Here is an 18,717-nt window from a genome sequence, read left to right as displayed (position 1 = left end):
ATTTTTTATAAGCTTGGGTATTTTGCCTATATGTGCATCAACCTGTGCCTGGTACCCACAAAGGCCAGAAGAGGGCATCAGATCCCCTGGGACTAGAATTATAAACAGTTCTGAGTAGTATCACATGGGTGCTGGGATTGAACTGCTCTTAACTACTAACCATCTCTACAGTCCAATTCTGCTCTTTTAAAATAAACCCACAGTGGCAAATAAAAGAGAAACTCATCTACGACCAAAAAAGTCCACATCCATATCAATAAATTTGTAAAAATCTAGCAGGTATAAGAGAACTTACTGTCTCAACTTGCAAAGCCACCAAATAAGTATATACACAGAGTCAGAAAATTATTTTAATAGTTACAAAACTTTTTTTTTTTACACAATCAGTATAAAATAGCAATTGATTATTTTATAATTGTGAGAATTAGACTTGAGGTCTTGGACTGCTGGCTGGGAGATAATCACCAAGAGCCCACCCTGCTGACGTCTGTCATATTTAGTTGATGAGATGACCAGTTCTATAAAAAAAACTCTCTACTCATTCTTTGGAGGCTTGAAGTGAATTCGGCAGCGTTCATTAAACACCTAAGATGTTCAAACAGAAACAGAAGTCATCCAGTCATCCTGTATATACCAGGATGTAAAACAGAATACGTTAGGATGTTAGCATCTGACCTAGGTGAACAGGCTCAGGAAACAGTATGTTTCTTTAGCACACCAAATTAAGCATGATGTATACCTTGGTAACATTCACTAGACAATTTCAGTGCCCTTTGCTGAATGAATCTGTCTTATGATAAATTATGTGAATTTATGTATTTCTTGTTTTGTTCACCTGGCTTCCTAAAACTTGAAACAATATATCACAAATGTTAAGATAATGCCCTATGACTAAATGGGGTTATGCCACATAAAAATCTCCGTAAGGCCATTCAAGGAGTAAAAGGTTTATAAAGAGTAAGAACTATTAACATTCTTACGTGGAAAGATTTGAGATGTATGGTAAGAAAAACACACAGCATACTTCTACTGTCAACAAAGAAGACACACTCAATATAAGAGAAGACATAAGTGCCTGTGTGTCCCCTCCATGTGGAAGACCTCAGAGGGCAAAGCAGGTGTTCACCGTACACCCTTTAGTTTTTATTTGTGGGGATATTTTTTTTTTCCAGACTCTGTGTGTGTGTGTGTGTGTGTGTGTGTGTGTGTGTGTGTGTGTGTGTTCGTTCCTGGAACTTGCTCTTAGACCAGGCTGGCCTCAAACTCATAGATATTCCCCCTGCCTCTGCCTCCTGAGCACTGGAATTAAAGGTGTGGGCCTCCATCCAGCCACTGTAGACCCTGTGTATGTTTTGAATTTGGTTTTTGAAACAAGTTCTTGCTTATAGTTCATATTGACCTTCAATTTACTATGCATCTTGGCCTGACCTCAAACAATCCTGCTTCGGCCTCCCTGAGTGCTGGAGTTACAGGACACTGTGCCTGATAAATGTTTATTTTTATTTATTTATTTTTGGTAAATTTTTATTTTCCTGTGGACTAATGATACACAGAAGAATATTCTCTCGATTCTTAAGTGTAGTTGACTGTTAAGTGTCCTGAGAACACTTAGGTTTATGGGGAATGCAATCCCATCATATCCAGGAGCACCTGCAATATCACATCCAAAACTGCTTCATTCCTCCTACCATCTAGCACACGGTACAAGTACCAACACTCTCTGGACTGTCCCTTTAAACCCTGTGTTCACCATACCCCTCTCCCATCAGTCCCAGAATAACTTATGACTTTTTCAGAGAATGTATACAGAGACAAACATTGCCAAAATCTTTCAAGCAGCATAGTCTTTATGCTGATGCAAGGCAATTACAGACTACATTTGGCAAGGAAAACAGGATAAAGAAATGCCATAAAGCAGCCAATTTATAGTCTGTGATATATTCATGCCTCCACATGCTGTGAGTCTTCTTATGACTTCTTATGACTTAAAAACAGTTAAGTCTGAGCATGCATAAAAAGCTGGAAGGTTATATACCAAGATACCAAAATATCTCTGCTTAATGGGGTGTGTGTGTGTGTGTGTGTGTGTGTGTGTGTGTGTGTGTGTGTGTGTGTGTGTGTGTAAAAAATCTGAAAGTTATTTCTGCAACAAAAGCTCCTGGAGAGATGAATAGTTACTAGAGGAGAGATGAACAGTTACTAGAAGTTAGTGGGTGCCCAGCAGCTAATCTCTAAGCCCAGAGAGATCGAGCCAGTATGGTGGAACTCAGCTCTGCTGCTCTTTCCTCCTCTGGAACTTACTTAAGTGTTTCTCTCCACTTAATGTTCTCTGTGCAATTGCATTTAATGAGTTCTGAGTTACAGTGAAACCCTGAATGTAAATATGCCCAGAATTAGTGTCCAGAGATCCACACAATGTATCCAATCCCATTATCTAAGGAGTCACAGGAGCCTGCCTCCCTGTAAAGCCTCTTCCACACAGAAGTTACCAGCACCCACCACCCTGTTTGCTGGGGTTCTCTATTCTCAGAGCCTGCCTACATTTTCTGCCCCCTCCCCTGGGCACCTCTTGCATATTCAGTTCTCTACAGGAACCAACATTATTTCCTACCTTCCAGCTCCTGTCATTTACCACTTCTTCAACATTTAATTCTGACTGCATCCATTTCAACTGCAAGAAAGAAAACAAAATAGAAATTCTGAGTAGAGTTAAACCTATAACACCAGTGCTGAGAAATGGGGACTTACTGGCCAGCCAATCTATCTAAAACTGCAAGCTCCCAATTTAGTGAGAGACCCTGCCTCAAAAAAATAAGGTGGAGAAGTAACTGAGGAATACATCCCGACATCAACCTCTGGTGCACACACCAGCACAGGTGAACATACCCACACGCTCTCACACACATCACATACAATATGGAGATAAAATAAGAGTTTAAAAAGCACATGTGGTGTACATTATATTAGTAAACTGTCCTTTTTGTTTGAGCTCTCTGAGACACTGGCCCTGGAAGCACTGCCACTCCAAAATGGAGAACCAAGTGGTGAGGTTATCTCCACCTGTGACAATCTGTTATTCCACCAAGGTGACACTCTGTTCTGCCTGTGACTCCTAATGGAAACTCCAGCGGACTGCCTCAAAGGGCCTTCCCAGCTGATTCCTGCTAGATAAGCAGAGCCCCCAATCTGATGGTGTTACATTCAGGATGATGGAGAAGTAAGGATGTATCCATAGAAACCTGGCCTCCCAGGCATCCACTGCTAGATCAAGGCAAGAAACATCTTTTGTACCCAACACTGTGATTACAAGGTTAGTGTGTGAGCAAGCTTCTCAGCTCTGTTCTATCTTCCCCTCTACAGAGTGCTGACTGCTGAAGGTCTCAGACATCTCTGGAGTTGTTTGTTGGGATGTAAAACTTCTCTAATTCTCAATTTCTGTGTGGCCCCCCATCCGTGGAGGGGGGTGGGGTGGCATAATATCCAAGAAGTTGTGAAGTTTGCCTAAGGCTAGCAACAGAAAGAAAAAAAAAAGAAAAACATAAGTTTGATGCCAAGAGAGTACAGGTAATCTTAATTTGCTACACTGTGCCAAGTATATAATTTGGATTCAGCTCTCGTTTAAAGAACAGTAAGTAGGTGAGAAAAATGTTAAGGAGGTAGTAAATATGAGGTAACTTTTGGTAAGAAAAGTTAGAAAACCTTTAATTCTTTAGAGTAAAAAACTCCAGAAAAATGCTTCCATGTTGAATGAGACCTGGGATGATCTAGCTCTGAGTTTTCCAAGCCATGGTTACTCACATTTAGCTCCAGAATAAACTAGCTCATATTTGAAAATGGGCATGGGGTGAGGATAAGAATGTTTGAGATAAAAAAGGATTTTATATAGTAAAAAATAAAATTGGAATTTTCCTAAATGGAAAATTTAAAAACAAAACAGGAACTCTAACATATAAAAGGTTTGAGTAGGTTGTACAAGGTTTGTAGAGGCTGAGTCTTAAAGATGGTATGTTTGATAATTAAAGTTATTAAAATTCCTAACTACTCACTAGCTCATGACTTTAGAGATGCCAGTTCATGTCTCTGCATCCTCAGCGAATGAGGGTGGAACATTGAAGGACTCTCTCTTTCAGAGTCCACACCACCCCAGGAAGATAGAACGGTGCCATTCCCTCACCCCCTAGCACTACTCACAGTGGCCCCTACTGACTGGGAAGCAAACCTTACATTTATTCACTGATTGCTTCCAATGCCCCTCCCTGCAGTCCTTATGGCCACACCTTCCAGGCACTAAGGGCAAAGGGGCAGCCGCGAGCTCAGCAAATAGGGACACAGTCACTCCTGAATACCAGGGCTTAGCTGAACCTTGTACCTCAACTAGCAAGGGCAGCTTTACTCTGACTTTTCAGGATCTGACTTAGCAGTCCTGTTCCCACCTCCCCCACCCCCCCACCCCCGCAGTGCCCTTAACTGAATCCAAGATGTAAGGGTAGCATAGATGTTACATGTTCACACCACAGCTGGGCTACCTGGATGGCTCAGCCTGTGTCCCTCTCCTCCTCCACTAGCTAAGCGGATGGATTAGTTGGAAAGGATGAACTTTGATAGTAAAGGACAGGTTTGTAGTCACTCTCCCAAGAAATAGCTAGCTAAGCAGGCTGTGACGGTGCCCTCCTTTAATTCCAGCACACAGGAGGCAGAGACAAAAAGATCTCTGAGTTTGAGGCCAGCCTGGTCTACAGAGTGACTTCTAGGACAAGCTCCAAAGCTCTAAATCCTGTCTCAACACGACCCACCCACCCCCCAAAAAAGAAAAAGAAACAGAAAGCTGAAAGCTATGTAAATCCTAACCAAACAATCCCAAATATTAGGACTGGAGAGATGGCTCAGGGGTTAAGAGCATTGGCTGTTCTTCCAGAGGTCCGGAGTTCAATTCCCATCACCTACATGGTGGCAGCTTACAACTACCTGTAACTCCAGTTCCTGGGAATCTGACAGTCTCATACAGAGATACATGCAGGCAAAACACAAATGCACATAAAATAAAAATAAATTTAAAAAAATCCTGAATATCAAGGGTGGGACAAGGACTATTCTAACAAGTTCACCATCTGAATTAGCAGAATAACTGAGAAAGCACAGCAGCCTGGCCTACTCAATGCGTGCCCCTGTGCACCTGGTTACATCTGCTAAACAAACAATCAAATTCTAAAACTACTTAAAATAAATACATAAACAAAGTAGTCCACATTGCCTTTTCAGTCACCTGACACACAAGACCTATAAGTTGCTCACTGTGCTATCTTAAGTAGACAACTGTATTGATAATTGTATAGGGGTCATGTAAGAAAAGTCCTTGTTATTAAGAAACAGCAAGGCTGGAGAGACAGCTCAGTGGTATCTGCTCTTCCAGAGGACCAGGGCAACCTGGTCACCCAGCACTCACATGGCAATCCACAACTGCCTATAACTCAGACACTCTCACACAAACATACCCGCAGGAAAGCACCAGTGTACATAAAGAAGTAGATAAAAAGAAACAGCAAATGGGGCCAGTGAGAAGGCCGGATGTGTAAAGGTGCTCGCCGCTGTCAAGTGGCCGACCTGAGTTCAATCCCAGGTACTCATGTTGTGCTGGAAGGAAAGAACCACCTCCTCCAAGTCACACACACACACACACACACACACACACACACACACACACACACACACACACGGAAATGGAACTGAAAAATAAGAAATAAAAGGATACAACATACCTAGCAAGCGCTCTAACAAGCGCTCATCCCCTCCAAGACGAGTATGCACTGTATACAGGTAAGAGGGAAGGGGGTGGGGAAGGTCGAGGAGGAGGGAGGGCAGTGAGGAGAGTGTAAGCAGGTGAGCAGCAAGGGGACGTGTGAACACTGCATGGAGCTCTTTACATTGCTTCACAGCTTTTATCTCAAGTTTAGAAGTACATACTATTACAATGACACCTAAAAGTTCCCTTTAAAAAAGATGGCAGTGTATTACATGTACTAAACTATAGTCAGCTCTCTGTATAATCTACGATTTCAAGCAACTGGGGATCAAACATACTTGGGGGAAGAATTGCACATATACCAAACTTTGTATTAGTTGCTATCAGCAATCTGTGAGTGACTTGTATTTTAAGGAAGGAAGTTAAGTGCAAACACTATGCCACTTTACATAATGGGACTCTGTAGACTTTGATCTTCCTGGTGGGCAGGGGATGGGTCCTGGAACCGACCACCAGAATGCCAAAGCACACCTGTTTTCTTGATAAGCCACTAACAAGGGCTACAGAGCAATGTTTCTGCCCTATTAACTGTATTACATGGGGAAAAAAAAAAAAAAATCTTCCTTTCACATATCCCTGAGTGAGCACTTAACTTAAAATTACAGTGTGTGTGTGTGTGTGTGTGTGTGTGTGTGTGTGTGTGTCTGTCTGTCTGTCTGTCTGTCTGTCTGTCCACAGTGAGCATGTCTGGAGATCAGAGGACAACTTATAGGAATTAGTTTTCTCTCATCTTCCACCAAGTGGGTTCCAGAGATCAAACTCGGTCTCAGGTTAAGCGGCAGGCATCCTTGTCTGCCACTTAGATGGACCAAAACATTTTCTTAAGTAAAAACATGGCAGGGATGCTGTTAAGTGGAGAAAAGGTAATCTAAAGAGAGCCAAAACCCTTGATGTCTGCAGAGTTGGGTGGATATTACACTGAGGTCTTCACTATGTTCAACTAACTCTTATTTTATGGCTCAAGAGGACAATAGCTAGAACTTAAGGAATCTGTATCCTATTTCAGGAGATTCTTACAGAATAAAAGGTATTTTCAAATTCAAAATCATGAAGAAATGTTTCAAATAAGCGAAATGTTTCAAATAAGCAGGCACAGATGATTTCCACACAGCTTCTGATATGGGGTTGGTCCGCATTTTTGTTTTACCTTTAACAGTGGAAAACACCATAGGAATAACAATAAAATATAATTCCATGTTAATTTCCCCCTAGCTGCCATACTGCATCTTTATACTGTTTATAAAGTATGCATCATTTACTCTACTACATCCAAGTGTGATGTAAAGCCTGCCTGACAACAAGCCATTACTCTTCTGGCCATCTCTCCTGTGCCAATTTTGGCTAGTCTATGTAGCCAGCTTGCCCAGGGATCTCCTGTCTGCCTCTGGAGGGCTGTGATTACAGGTGGCTAATATACCACTGAAGTGTTTCTCTTGTTGATGGTGGTTTAATTTATTTGATATAATACGGGTATTTTGTCTGTGTACTTGTATACCACATACATGCCTTGTGCCTGCAGACACCAACAAGGGAGATCAGATCTTCTAGAACTGGAATTACAGACAGTTGTGAGCCTGTGTGGGTGCTAGGAATCAAACCTAGGTCCTCTGGAAGAGCAGTCAGTGTTCTTAACCACTAAGCCACCTCTCCAGGCCCATACCACCCAACTTTTTACAAGGGTTCTCAAGATCCAAACTCCAGTTCTCATATTTGCAAAGCAAATAATTTATCCACGGACACATTCTCCTAATCCTCCCAATCCCATCTTAATCATTTTTTAAAGTATTAACCATAACTTACTTGAAATTTTGCATATTAAAACTCTCATTTTGAAGGCTATGTTTGGGAAACCTTTGCCCTAGACATGAAAAGTCTGCTCAACTTACCTTTGTCTGTTCTTTTCTAAGTTGCTTTAATAACGTTAAGTCATCCAGGTTCTTTTCTCTCTCTTCTCGGAGACTTTTTACTACTGCTGAGGTTTGGGCTATACAGTTCTTTATAACTTTGTCCCTACTGACATGAGCTGCCATCAACTAAAAGAACAAAGGAATGAAAAGGAAGAAATCACATTAACTTGTTACATTTTAGTATTAGGGGAAAAAAAACCCAGAAATTTAATAGTTTAATTTTTTGTTTTTAACTGAATGTCTAGAAGAGAACATGTTGGATTGGCTAAATCACCTAAAAGCAGATTAAGAGGGAAATCTATGGAAGGTGCAGAAGATGAGGCCAGGCTGTCTCCTTCCACAATCCAAGCCAGCATGGCCGCTCCCTCCTGAGTGCCCAGCTGGGCTCCCTGCGCTCCTACACCCTACACCCACCCTTCCCACCCACCCTACACCCTACACCCACCCTTCCCACCCACCCTACACCCTACACCCACCCTTCCCACCCACCCTACACCCTACACCCACCCTTCCCACCCACCCTACACCCTACACCCACCCTTCCCACCCACCCTACACCCACCCTTCCCACCCACCCTACACCCACCCTACACCCTACACCCACCCTTCCCACCCACCCTACACCCACCCTTCCCACCACTCGCTGCTAGTCTCTCTCCTTTTTGTCTTTTCTGGTTGGTTTCAGTCTCATGTTGCTAACATGGAGAAGATGCCATGCACAACTGATGTGGAGACAGAATGTTATTTAACTATGCCATCAGAGGTCTTTTCAAAAATTTAAAGTTGATAAAGAAAACCTGAGGCACAGATTAGTGGTCGCACCTGTTTTGTGTGCTGATCTCAAGGATAGCTGACAGGATTTCAGTAACTCCTCCTCAGAGTTATGCATCCATAAAACAGCTTTTCTCCATCTGTCTTGGATAGCAATGATCATGGTTCAAGGTCCTCTTACACTCACACCTGCAATCTCTGAATTATCTAGCCTTTCAAGTTTACATGTTCTAAAGCCATGCTTTATACTAGCTCCTATATCCTTTCCTATAAAGGAGGGTCCCCTAAGGGAACCTGAATGCTGGACCAGGAGCTAATGTAAATTAGGGAGACAATACGAAGCAAGAGCTCTTGCTACTTCTTCTGGCTGGGCACTCTGCAGGCCCAAATCTCCAGAGCAAAGTTATTTAAAATAATGTAATGACTTTGGCAAGCATATTAAAGTACACAGACCAGTGCTTTCTTGATTCACTAATCCTGTACACCCCCATGAGGCTGAGGCAAAGAGAAGTTACTCAAAATGTTCAGTCACCACCCTAGGAATCAGCAGATGTGAGATTTGATCTAGTCCTGGAATCCTTGTTGCTAAGCATGATACTACCAATCCATATGCTAACAGAAGACTGAATAGTAGAGATCATTTGGGTAGCAGGAAAGAGAACATCACATTTCTAGTTCTTTAGTCGGATATCAAGACATAAGTGAACTGTCAAACATCAAACTCAACCCACCCCACTCAAAATGACTAAACACCACACCAGCTAATTTTCTAAAACCACAGTGTTTCCATGCCAGTAAGTAGTGTGCTAAATGTAATTGATATGAATAAGTTGTTCACAAAATGACTTTTTTCTACTCTTGAAAAATGCACTTTAGACTTAAATAATGCCTTTTCTCTAGATAGAAATCCACACAGTAAACCTGTGGTGGGAGAACATAAAAAAGCATGCGCTGGGGCTGGAGAGATGACTCAGAGGTTAAGGACACTGGCTGCTCTTCCAGAGGTTCTGACTTCAATTCCCAGCAACTACATGGTGGCTCACAACCATCTATAATGAGATCTGGCTTCCACACTTCTGGCCTGCAGGCATACATGCAGACAGAACACTGTATACATAGTAGATAAATAAATCTTTTTTTTAAATGCATGTGCCATTTGAACTTTAACTTCTGACTTAATGGAGAGCACCAGCAAGCTACAGTAGAGCTGTACCTTCGTTTCCTTCTGCTTTTGCAAATTCAAAAAAGAACTCAAGCAACTCTACACTGGAGATGCTAAAGCATTAGGAAAGATGATTTATTAGTATCTGTGCCCTCTCTTCCCTTTCCTGATAATCGAAGAAAAGACAACACAGAAAGTGTGAAGGGTTTTCATTTTTCATGCCATTAGCTGCCTGGCCTCTTGGAATTATTTCATTCATAGTCCTCTCTCACACTCCTGTCTTGACTGTTTCAAGGTCTTTGTGCTGTCTTGACTGTTTCAAGGTCTTTGTGGTTGTATCATGCAATGTGCAGGCCAAAACAACTCTGCTCCATTCTTTACAACCATTTCTTCACAGATTTGTGCATATGTCTGCGGTTGTAGAAATGATATGAAAACTAGTGTCCTCCCTCCTTCAGGTGAACAAAGGTGCTTTTCATTTTAGATACAAGCCAATTCATTTCTTGTTTTGTCTGCAAAGAAAGATATAAAAGAAACACAAAAAGGAGACTCAAAAGATAAACTTACAGACTCATAAAGTTGTTTACAGGTTTGGCTGGCATCAATCTTCCCTGCAAAGGAAGCTGTTGGAACCGTAGTGTTTAATTCATGTACTATTCTGTCATCAATTGTCCTCATCACCTTGAGTAATTCCTATATATATTTAAAATGAAAGAACAAAAGAATATAATCTCAATGGAGTGTTAAGTGATGAAAATTAAATATTTAAGCAGAAAGGGAGAAAAAAAGTCTTATAGATATTTTATAACCCTTGTATGTAAAAGGAAAGCAAGTCAAATAGTACAGCAAAATATCTGTATCACAAGGATAATGGGTAGGCCTTTGAGTCTAGCTCCACAGTGAAATCCCACTGTTTGGAATGGCACCTAGCAAACTGTCTTTTCCAACTCCAACTATAACCGAAGAGGGTTGGTTCTCCAACCTGGATACCACACACTCTCCACTCTCCACAACCAACCGTGCCACTGCATGGGCAGAGCCAGCCAGCTCAGACATGAAGCAGCACACGCCAACCTCACCTCACAGCTCTTTGACTTTCTAAACTACGACTGTAAATATGTTTGTGAGAAAACAACAAATTTGCTACTAGAAGAAAAAATACTTTGGCTTCTTTAGTTCAATGAAAAATAGAAATTAGATTTAGCTTTTCTTTAGTGACTCTGGTTCACATTTCTTCAAGTGGTCTCCAACTCACAAAATCCAATCCAAAGGAAAATAATACCACAAGTTATTTCTTATTGCTGAGTGGCTGGGCATGCTGCTCAGTTGCAGAGCACTGGCCTTCCTCCTGTGAGGCCCTGCGTTTCATCCCGAGGAACCTACCGTCCCAAAAGAGGAAGGAGAAAGAGCACTGGGCACACTGCACAGCACAGACCCGCCCCTCCTTGCTAGAGAACTACGCTGTCCTCGGTTGATGGAAACTTGGGACTGGCTTTCTAACAGTACACACCTCTGTGTGTCTCTCTCTTTCTCTCTGCGACAGGTTTGTTTTTTTTGTTTTTTTTTTGTTTTTTTTTTTATGTAGCCCTGGCTGTCCTAGAACTCACTCTGTAGACCAGGCTGGCCTTGAACTAAATGATTTGATGACATCAAAGTCATTCGCCACCACTGCCCAGCCACATGTCTCTTTTTTATTACTTTCCCACATAAAAGCACTTTCACTGAAAACCTGCTGAGAAAAAAATTATATTAAACTACAAACACACTTTATGTGGAAACTTCCAAGTTCGCATTTAACCTTGCCACGTATTAGAGAAAACTTCATGGGACACCTCCCTCAAATTCCACCCCCTTTCTTTCCTTTCTCAAATTAAACCCATGACTGAAGCCAACATTTCTTTTTTTCCCTCACATTTTAAAAACTTCCCTTATCATCAGGGTTACCATCTGTCAAGCCTCAGGATGTCCACATATCTAGTAGAGCTCAAGCTACACAACAGAAGGATTTCTGGTGGTTAAAAAACCAGCATTCCTCAGGAACTTGTGAAACTAGTTCTCATCTGCCAAAAGGAGTCATTATTTCCCTTGCCCCTGGCAGAAGGGTCATGGTGGCATAGCAGAGGCCATCAGCCTCCAGGCTCCCTCAGTCCCCACTCGGGGCTTATTTCCTCCCAGCTACCCTCCCCACCCCCCATTCCCCATCTTTTGTTATGCTCTCTCCCGTGTCAGTCTCTGCCCTGCCCCATCCCTGGCCATAACCAGTCTTACTTCTGTTTCTCTCTTACTCACTGTAAGGGCCTCCCTCCTAACCTTACCAGAGTGGTCAGTTCAGAGATTCTGTACTGCACCCCCTCACATACACCCTTCTTTTAGAAAAATGTGAGAAAACATTTAATTACCCAAAGCTAACCATTAGTAATATAGAAACATTGTTATTACTTTTATGCATACTCATGAATATTTTATGAAATTGAAATACTAAGTAACTTTTTTTTTAAATGATATATTGTGAACATTTTGTCTTGTTCCTAAAAATGCCTTGGGAAAAAAAAAAAAAAAAAAAAAAAAAAAACCACACCACCCCAGTCCTGGGAATCAAACCCAGATCCTCATGCGTGCTGGGCAAGTGCTCCATTGATGAGCTACTCCAGTTTCCTTGAAAACATATTGAATTCTGTAAATACTCTTGTCTGTGAAGGAGTCAAGAGTGTTGCCAATTGTAACCCTTTCATCTGTTTAATCAGAGGATGTAGTCTGTATTATGCCCTACCACTCATTCACCTGAAACTGCTGAATATTTTAATAGCCTGCTCATTATCTTAATACAGAAACATAACAGCTTTCACAACATCTATAGTTGGAAGCTTCTCTCCCGGTCTCCAGTTTCCAAATAAGCACTCAGAGGCTTAAATATAATTACTTGGCTGATGGCTTAGCCTTCCAACTGGCTAGCTTTACATAAAGATTAACCCATTTCTAATAGTTTATATTTTACCACAAAGGCCCCTGGCTTGTTACCTCACACCTTGCTCCCTGACTCCACCTTCTTTTTCTCTGTAACTGTTTGGATTTCCCACCTAGCTATATGCAGCCTGGCCATTGGTCAAATTAGCTTTTATTTACCAACCAATAAAAGCATCACATATTCCTAGCATACAGAAGGATAGGGCATGCCACATCAAAGATCCATAATATAGACTAACAGGTCACAGGCAAGCTCATGAGAAGCCCAGTAGATAAAGGCACTTGCTGCTAAGCCTGATGACCTGAGTTCAATCCCCAAACCCAAATGGTAGAAGTAGAAAACCAACTCCCATGTTATCCTGACCTCCATGCACATGAATACCATTGCACAAGCATTGCCTTCCCCAAATAAATAAAATAAACAATGAAAACAATAAAACATCACAAGCAAAAAACACCAAGTTCATTCCCTTGGCTCCTTTTCCTGTATCTACTTTTGTTGATAGTATTCTTTGCAAACCATAATTCTCAGAGGACAATCTCAACAAATTCCCTGGGCAACTACTTTTTTAAATAGTATACCATATAATGTAGGGTATAATGCCCATGAGTAGTAAATTCCAAAAAAAAATGATGAGTCACTTGGTGAGTCAAGGGGAAGAAAGAAGCTGGGTGTGGTGGCACAAGCCTGTGAACTTAGCACTCAGGAGGCTGAGACAGGAGAATCGTGGGTTGGAGGCCAGCATGAACCTGTCCTATCACTGGGAGGGGGAAAATGTAGCAGACAAAGCCAACCTCCTTCAATGACTCTAGAGTCCCTTTAAAAATATCCTTCAAGGAGCTAGAGAGATGGCTCGGAGGTTAAGAACATTGGCTGCTCTTCCAGAGGACCCAGGTTCAATTCCTAGCACCCACCAATAACTCCAGTTCCAGGAGATTTTACCCTCTCTTCTAGGCTCTGAAGGCACGAGGCATGTAAGTAGTACACAGACATACATAACATGCAGGCAAAACACGTATAAATATTTTTAAAAGATTTGTTTTTAAACTGTACAGTATAATATTTTTGTACCATTAACAAATTACTAAATACATCTTTAGGTAACCCTGTCCTGGGGTATTTTTAATAACCACTAACCTTTTCTGGTACAGTATGAGAGTTTAATAACATTAAGAGTTCAAGAACTGCAAGGATGCCCCTCATGATAGCCTCTTAAAATAGAAGGCGGAATGCATGAGGAAATACAATGTAAGATGAGACTCACTATTGAAGGGTATGTTGCAGGATTTTAGTATTTCCTGAGAAGCATAGAAAGGAATGAAATGCGTGAAGGTCAAAGAATAACATGTTGGTTTTCTCCTTCTACCGTGCGTGGATATGCACTTCTATTGGCGGGTTATGTGATCAAATTTGTGTTCTGCCTAGAAAGTGGACTGTACACTGCATAGATGTAAGAAGACTGGTTGGAAGACTGGCACAGCAATCCAGGCAAAAGATTATGCAGCTTAACACTGTTGAGCTTTTATTGATGCTGAACTTTAACCATTTTTGTGTTTGAATACCGGCTATAACTTAATCATGCTAAACAAACCCTCCCAATAAAACAATGTAGACATGCTATTAACGCCTATACACAATTTCTATCTGCATTAATTGAGTGATTTGTCTGCATTAACTGGGTAAAGAATCTACCTCTTTAAAAAAAAAGTATAGTGTTGGGGGTGCACATGTGTCATGGTGAACATGTAGTCAGAAACTAGTGGATTTGGTTCTCTCCATGTTTACACAGGTTCTGGGAATCAACTCCCGCTGTCATGTATGGCAAACACTTACCTGCTGAACCATTTTGCTGGTCCTGAACCCACCCACTGCTTTCGCAATCTTATCAACAGAATCTAAAATGAGGGCTGGCAAGTAGACTATTTTCCCCTTTTCTTGTGTACTCATAGATTACCAACCTATGACCTACAGTCAGGCTTTTGACCCAGAAGACATGAGCATATGAGGTTATTTCAACTGAAATTTGTAATTTAAAACCTTCAGTTTTGGGGGCTGGAGGTGGCTCAGTGGCTAAAAGCACTGACTACTCTTCCAGAGGACTTGGGTTCAATCCTCAGCATCCACATGGCAGCTAACAACTGTAACTCCAGTTCCAAGGGGACCTGATGCACTCTACATGCTAGCAAAATGCCCACACAGATATAAATAAAAATAAATCTTAGAACCTTCAATTACAGCAGCATAGTAACAAGCTGGAGAGCTACATGTAGACAGTAGAACAGCTCTACCATCACAGGGAGTTTAAGAACACAGAGCCAAGCAGGTGAAGGTGCATGTTACACAAGCCTGACAACCTGAATTCAATTCTGGAATCCACATAAAGGTGGAAGGCGAGAACCAACTCCACAGTCTGCCCTCTGACTTCCACACATGCGTGTATTCACAACAGTATTCACAACAATACTTTTAAAAGAAGAGAAATTTAAAAAAAAATTGATAATATCTGAATTGATAACATACTGTTCCAGGATATTTTGAGAATTAAATTATTTAAGGTATTGTTAAATTTTATAGATAAGATTACAAAGAAGAAGAAATACTAAGAAAAGACTATAAATGTCACCAGGCCCATTTCCTAACAGTGGAAGAAGCATCAGAGCCCTTATGTCATCTCCAGGATATTTAGGGAAAAGGCCAGGTGGTTTAAAGTCAACCTAAAATAAACAGGCACAACCAAATAAATATTCCTGATAGAAATAAAACATTCTTAAAAGGAATAGCGAGTAGATTTTGTTCAAGAGACATGACTGGGTATCAGCTGGAAAGAAAGGAAGGCACTTCAGAGTGACAGGTGTGAGGAAGAAGCACAGGAATAAATGACAAGGACATGTGTTCAGGAACAAGTCAACGTCACAAGGCAGAGGGTTCAAATACATGACAGACACGGAAAGGGGGCTGGAGGAGAGAAGCATTTTGGGATAAAAGTACAGGCCAAAAATTTTGTCTAGAGGCACTTTAGGATCAGGTTCTTGAAAGGATTCACATGCCATGTTTAGATCTTAGAACTTAGTTATGTGACCTGAAATTTACACATGGCTTAGATTCTAAATTCAGAAAAGAAGCACACAAAAGTGATTCATGAAAGGAGACATCCCAAAGCCACAAAAATGACGAGTCCCACAGTCTCTGCCTCCTAATTGCTGGGATTAAAGCTGTGAGCCACCACACCCAGTACAAAAGCATATCAAATGTCATCATGTACAGAGTGTAACAATCGACAAGGGTAATAAGTGACTGTTAATGGTCTGTGTATTTATTAAGCTCTACTTTCCATCATTATTCTCCTTCTACTTATTTCAGCTTCACAGACCTGTCTACTGCATCCCAGTTGTATTAAGAAGCCATGACAAGGATTGACCTAAGAGAACGCTTAATTACATGCATATATGCACAACATAAAATCATCTTAACATGTCTCAAAACATATCCCCATTATTAAGCAATGCATGACTGTACAGGAAATGTACTGTGTGCTATTACCTCTGCCTAGAATTCAACCAGTATTACTTAAGGCCCAACTCAATTGTGACCTCTTCAACTTATTTCTTTTTGAGCTCTTAGGCATTTTATTCATAGCTCCAGTGACTTCCACATGTTTTAATCCTCACTTAAAGATCCTAGTTTCACACTGCCCACCACGATGATATCTCCTAAAGCTTGGTAGCTGGTACATACCCAGTAGTGGCTAAATTGTGTATCCTGGAGGACATGCTAAAGCCCCAAGTCCTTGTAGAGAGGGCTTTTAGGAATAAACATTAAATGGAGGCAAAACCTGGCACACACCTGTAGTTTCAGCTACTTGAGAGGCTGAGGCTAGATTCCTGAACCAAGGGTATTGGGGCCAACCTCTACAACATAGTAAGATCTTGTCAAATATATACCTAAATATACAGACACATAAATGGAGGTCAACAGGGCAGGAACATTAATATGCCACAAACTGGGGTCCTTATTAAAAAGGAAGAGACATTTGGAACCCTGTTCCAACTACATAGACAATGATGAGAAAATATCCATCTGCAAGCCAGGAAAAGAGACCTCACCAGAAATTAACCCCAACCCCAATCTTCCAAAACTTTGGGAAACCACATTTTTATTCTTTAAGCCACTTAGTCAGTAGTATTTAGTAATGGCAGCTTGAGTAGACTAAAAAAGTACTCAATAAAATTTCCAATGTATGTTAAAATGAGATTCAAAGCATTCAATTTTAATTTTTTTTTTTTTTTGTATTCTATTTTACTTTGGAAATATGGCATCATCTGGGAGTACTGCAATGGAGAAAATACAGAAAGTTAAAATTTAAAATCTTTTAAGCTTAGAATACACAGCTATGTGAAAACAGAAGCAGAATAGTCCAGTTGGAACTGGACAGAAAGGGACAGGTATTGCCCAGGGACAGGGATTATCCATGAGAAAAGTTTAGAAGGTAAAGGCATCCATTCCAACATTGATAAAAGTTTGCCTTACACAATATGTCAACATCAAAAGTATTCATAAATACCTGTAGATTAATCATATGCAAAATATATCCCTCCAAAATAGTAAACATGCATGCATCGTTATTTAAAAGTACTCAACTTTTGCAACTAACTTTGAAACTCAAATTAAAAGGTGAATAGATTGAGAGATGAGAGATGGATAAATACATATATAGTCAGAGCAGATATAGTAAATCACTGACTATAGAATTTAGATGGTGGTTACAAGAGCATTCACAATACAATTCTTCCATAATTGTGGAGTAAAATCCTACCTAATATTTACCATAAAAAGGCATATGCCTTTTAGTTTCTATCCACTGGTATTCAGTGCAGGTCTTTCCATAGTTAGGATACTTACATACAAAATTACCTAACAGTTCTTAAGACTGTGAGCTTTGATTAATAATTTGTGAGAATCCCAGCCAACCATGTCTTATAGTTTTACTAAATTTATCTAAAATTAAATGTTATACTAACATTTTACATTATTATAGCATCTTTATGTATGCTCCAGTCCCATTGGCGAAGAAGTGGGAGCAAAAAGTAATGTCTATTTACAAGTAAGTTAAAAGATATGTCAAGGTCGGTTCTGGGTAACCAAGTGTTTTGACTTCTAACTCGGATGTTTATTACATCTTTTGTACCTACAAGCTACTCAAAGTATTAATATTATTACAGCTAGGTCAACGATGACATGTGAAACGAATTTTCATCATCTTTTGCTAAAAATACATTCCCAAAGGTCGTGTTATTTTTTTAATTCAACTCTAATAACAGAACATGTTACCAGTAACTTTCGTTGTGAATTGATCTACATCATTATTCTTGAATTCTTGGGTGAGTAGACAGTTCTAGGTTTTTGATGCTTTTAGTATAAAAAGACACATTTTCCCCCCTCAAGAAGGCAATAGCATAGATAGTAGAATTAACCCTCCCTCCAAGCTCCAAATAGTCTGCCTCACCAAACAGGACACTATGCCAAATATTTTGTTTTATTAAGCACACAAGGCCCTCCACTTCTTTCCCTCCCACTAAAGTTCAATTTAGGCGTGGGAGAGGAATGGCAGGGGCTGGGAACTAAGTTCAGGGAACTGCTCAGCTGTTACAATCCCTACCAACAGCTTCCGAGCTCGGCTTTACCCCTCCCGAATAAGCCAGAGGACCTCAGGCACTCCCTGCACGGAGCAGCCACGCTTTCCAAGGCCACCCGTAGCCCCCATGACCTCCCAAGGTTCCCCTAAAAAAAAGGCTCTCATCCGCCTGCTTTTCCCACAATTTGTCCATACTCCCTCCCAGGGCAAAGCACGCAACAGGATCTGGGAAGAAAAGGCTGCACAAGCTTGCCACGTGAGGAAAACCTTGTCACCTGGAACTCGGCGAACTCTTCACAGTTCACACCGCCACTGGGCGCCGCCATATTGGACGACGGCGAGGACCCCGCCGCTGGCCAATCACCGTGGAGCAGAGGTGTCCGCGGTGCTGCCTGATAGCAAGCAGTGTGAGCCGGGAGCTGAGAGCGGGGCTTGCCTTCCTCCAAGGCTCTTAGCCCTGTGTGCCTAGAGCATAAGGTT

General features: G+C 41.1%; 1 protein-coding gene across 1 annotated transcript; it reads right to left on the bottom strand.

The window, feature by feature from the left end:
• Nucleotides 1-328: 328 nt before the first annotated feature.
• On the bottom strand, nucleotides 329-18,678 carry Mix23 (mitochondrial matrix import factor 23). The gene is made up of 5 exons (XM_051191415.1): nucleotides 18,513-18,678; nucleotides 10,208-10,333; nucleotides 7,687-7,833; nucleotides 2,612-2,671; nucleotides 329-585 (listed from the first exon to the last, which is right to left on the bottom strand). Exons 1-5 carry the CDS (start codon nucleotides 18,561-18,563, stop codon nucleotides 535-537), a joined length of 435 nt encoding a protein of 144 aa, XP_051047372.1. The 5' UTR covers nucleotides 18,564-18,678; the 3' UTR covers nucleotides 329-534.
• Nucleotides 18,679-18,717: the final 39 nt, after the last annotated feature.

The sequence above is a fragment of the Phodopus roborovskii genome, unplaced genomic scaffold (assembly GCF_943737965.1).
Source record: "Phodopus roborovskii unplaced genomic scaffold, PHOROB, whole genome shotgun sequence".
Classification (NCBI taxonomy): Eukaryota; Metazoa; Chordata; class Mammalia; order Rodentia; family Cricetidae; genus Phodopus; species Phodopus roborovskii.
Note: the sequence above shows the minus strand (reverse complement) of the source record. Positions and strands in the feature narration are given on the sequence as shown.

What these genes read in the sequence shown, in the direction of transcription:
- Mix23 (XM_051191415.1), bottom strand. Translation starts at nt 18,563, where the DNA reads ATGGCGGCGCCCAGTGGCGGTGTGAACTGTGAAGAGTTCGCCGAGTTC. An exon ending in AAGAGTTCGCCGAGTTCCAG is followed by an intron (nt 10,334 to 18,512) that starts GTGACAAGGTTT and finishes AAATATATATAG; the next exon opens with GAATTACTCAAGGTGATGAG. An exon ending in TTAGAAAAGAACAGACAAAG is followed by an intron (nt 2,672 to 7,686) that starts GTAAGTTGAGCA and finishes TCTTTCTTGCAG; the next exon opens with TTGAAATGGATGCAGTCAGA.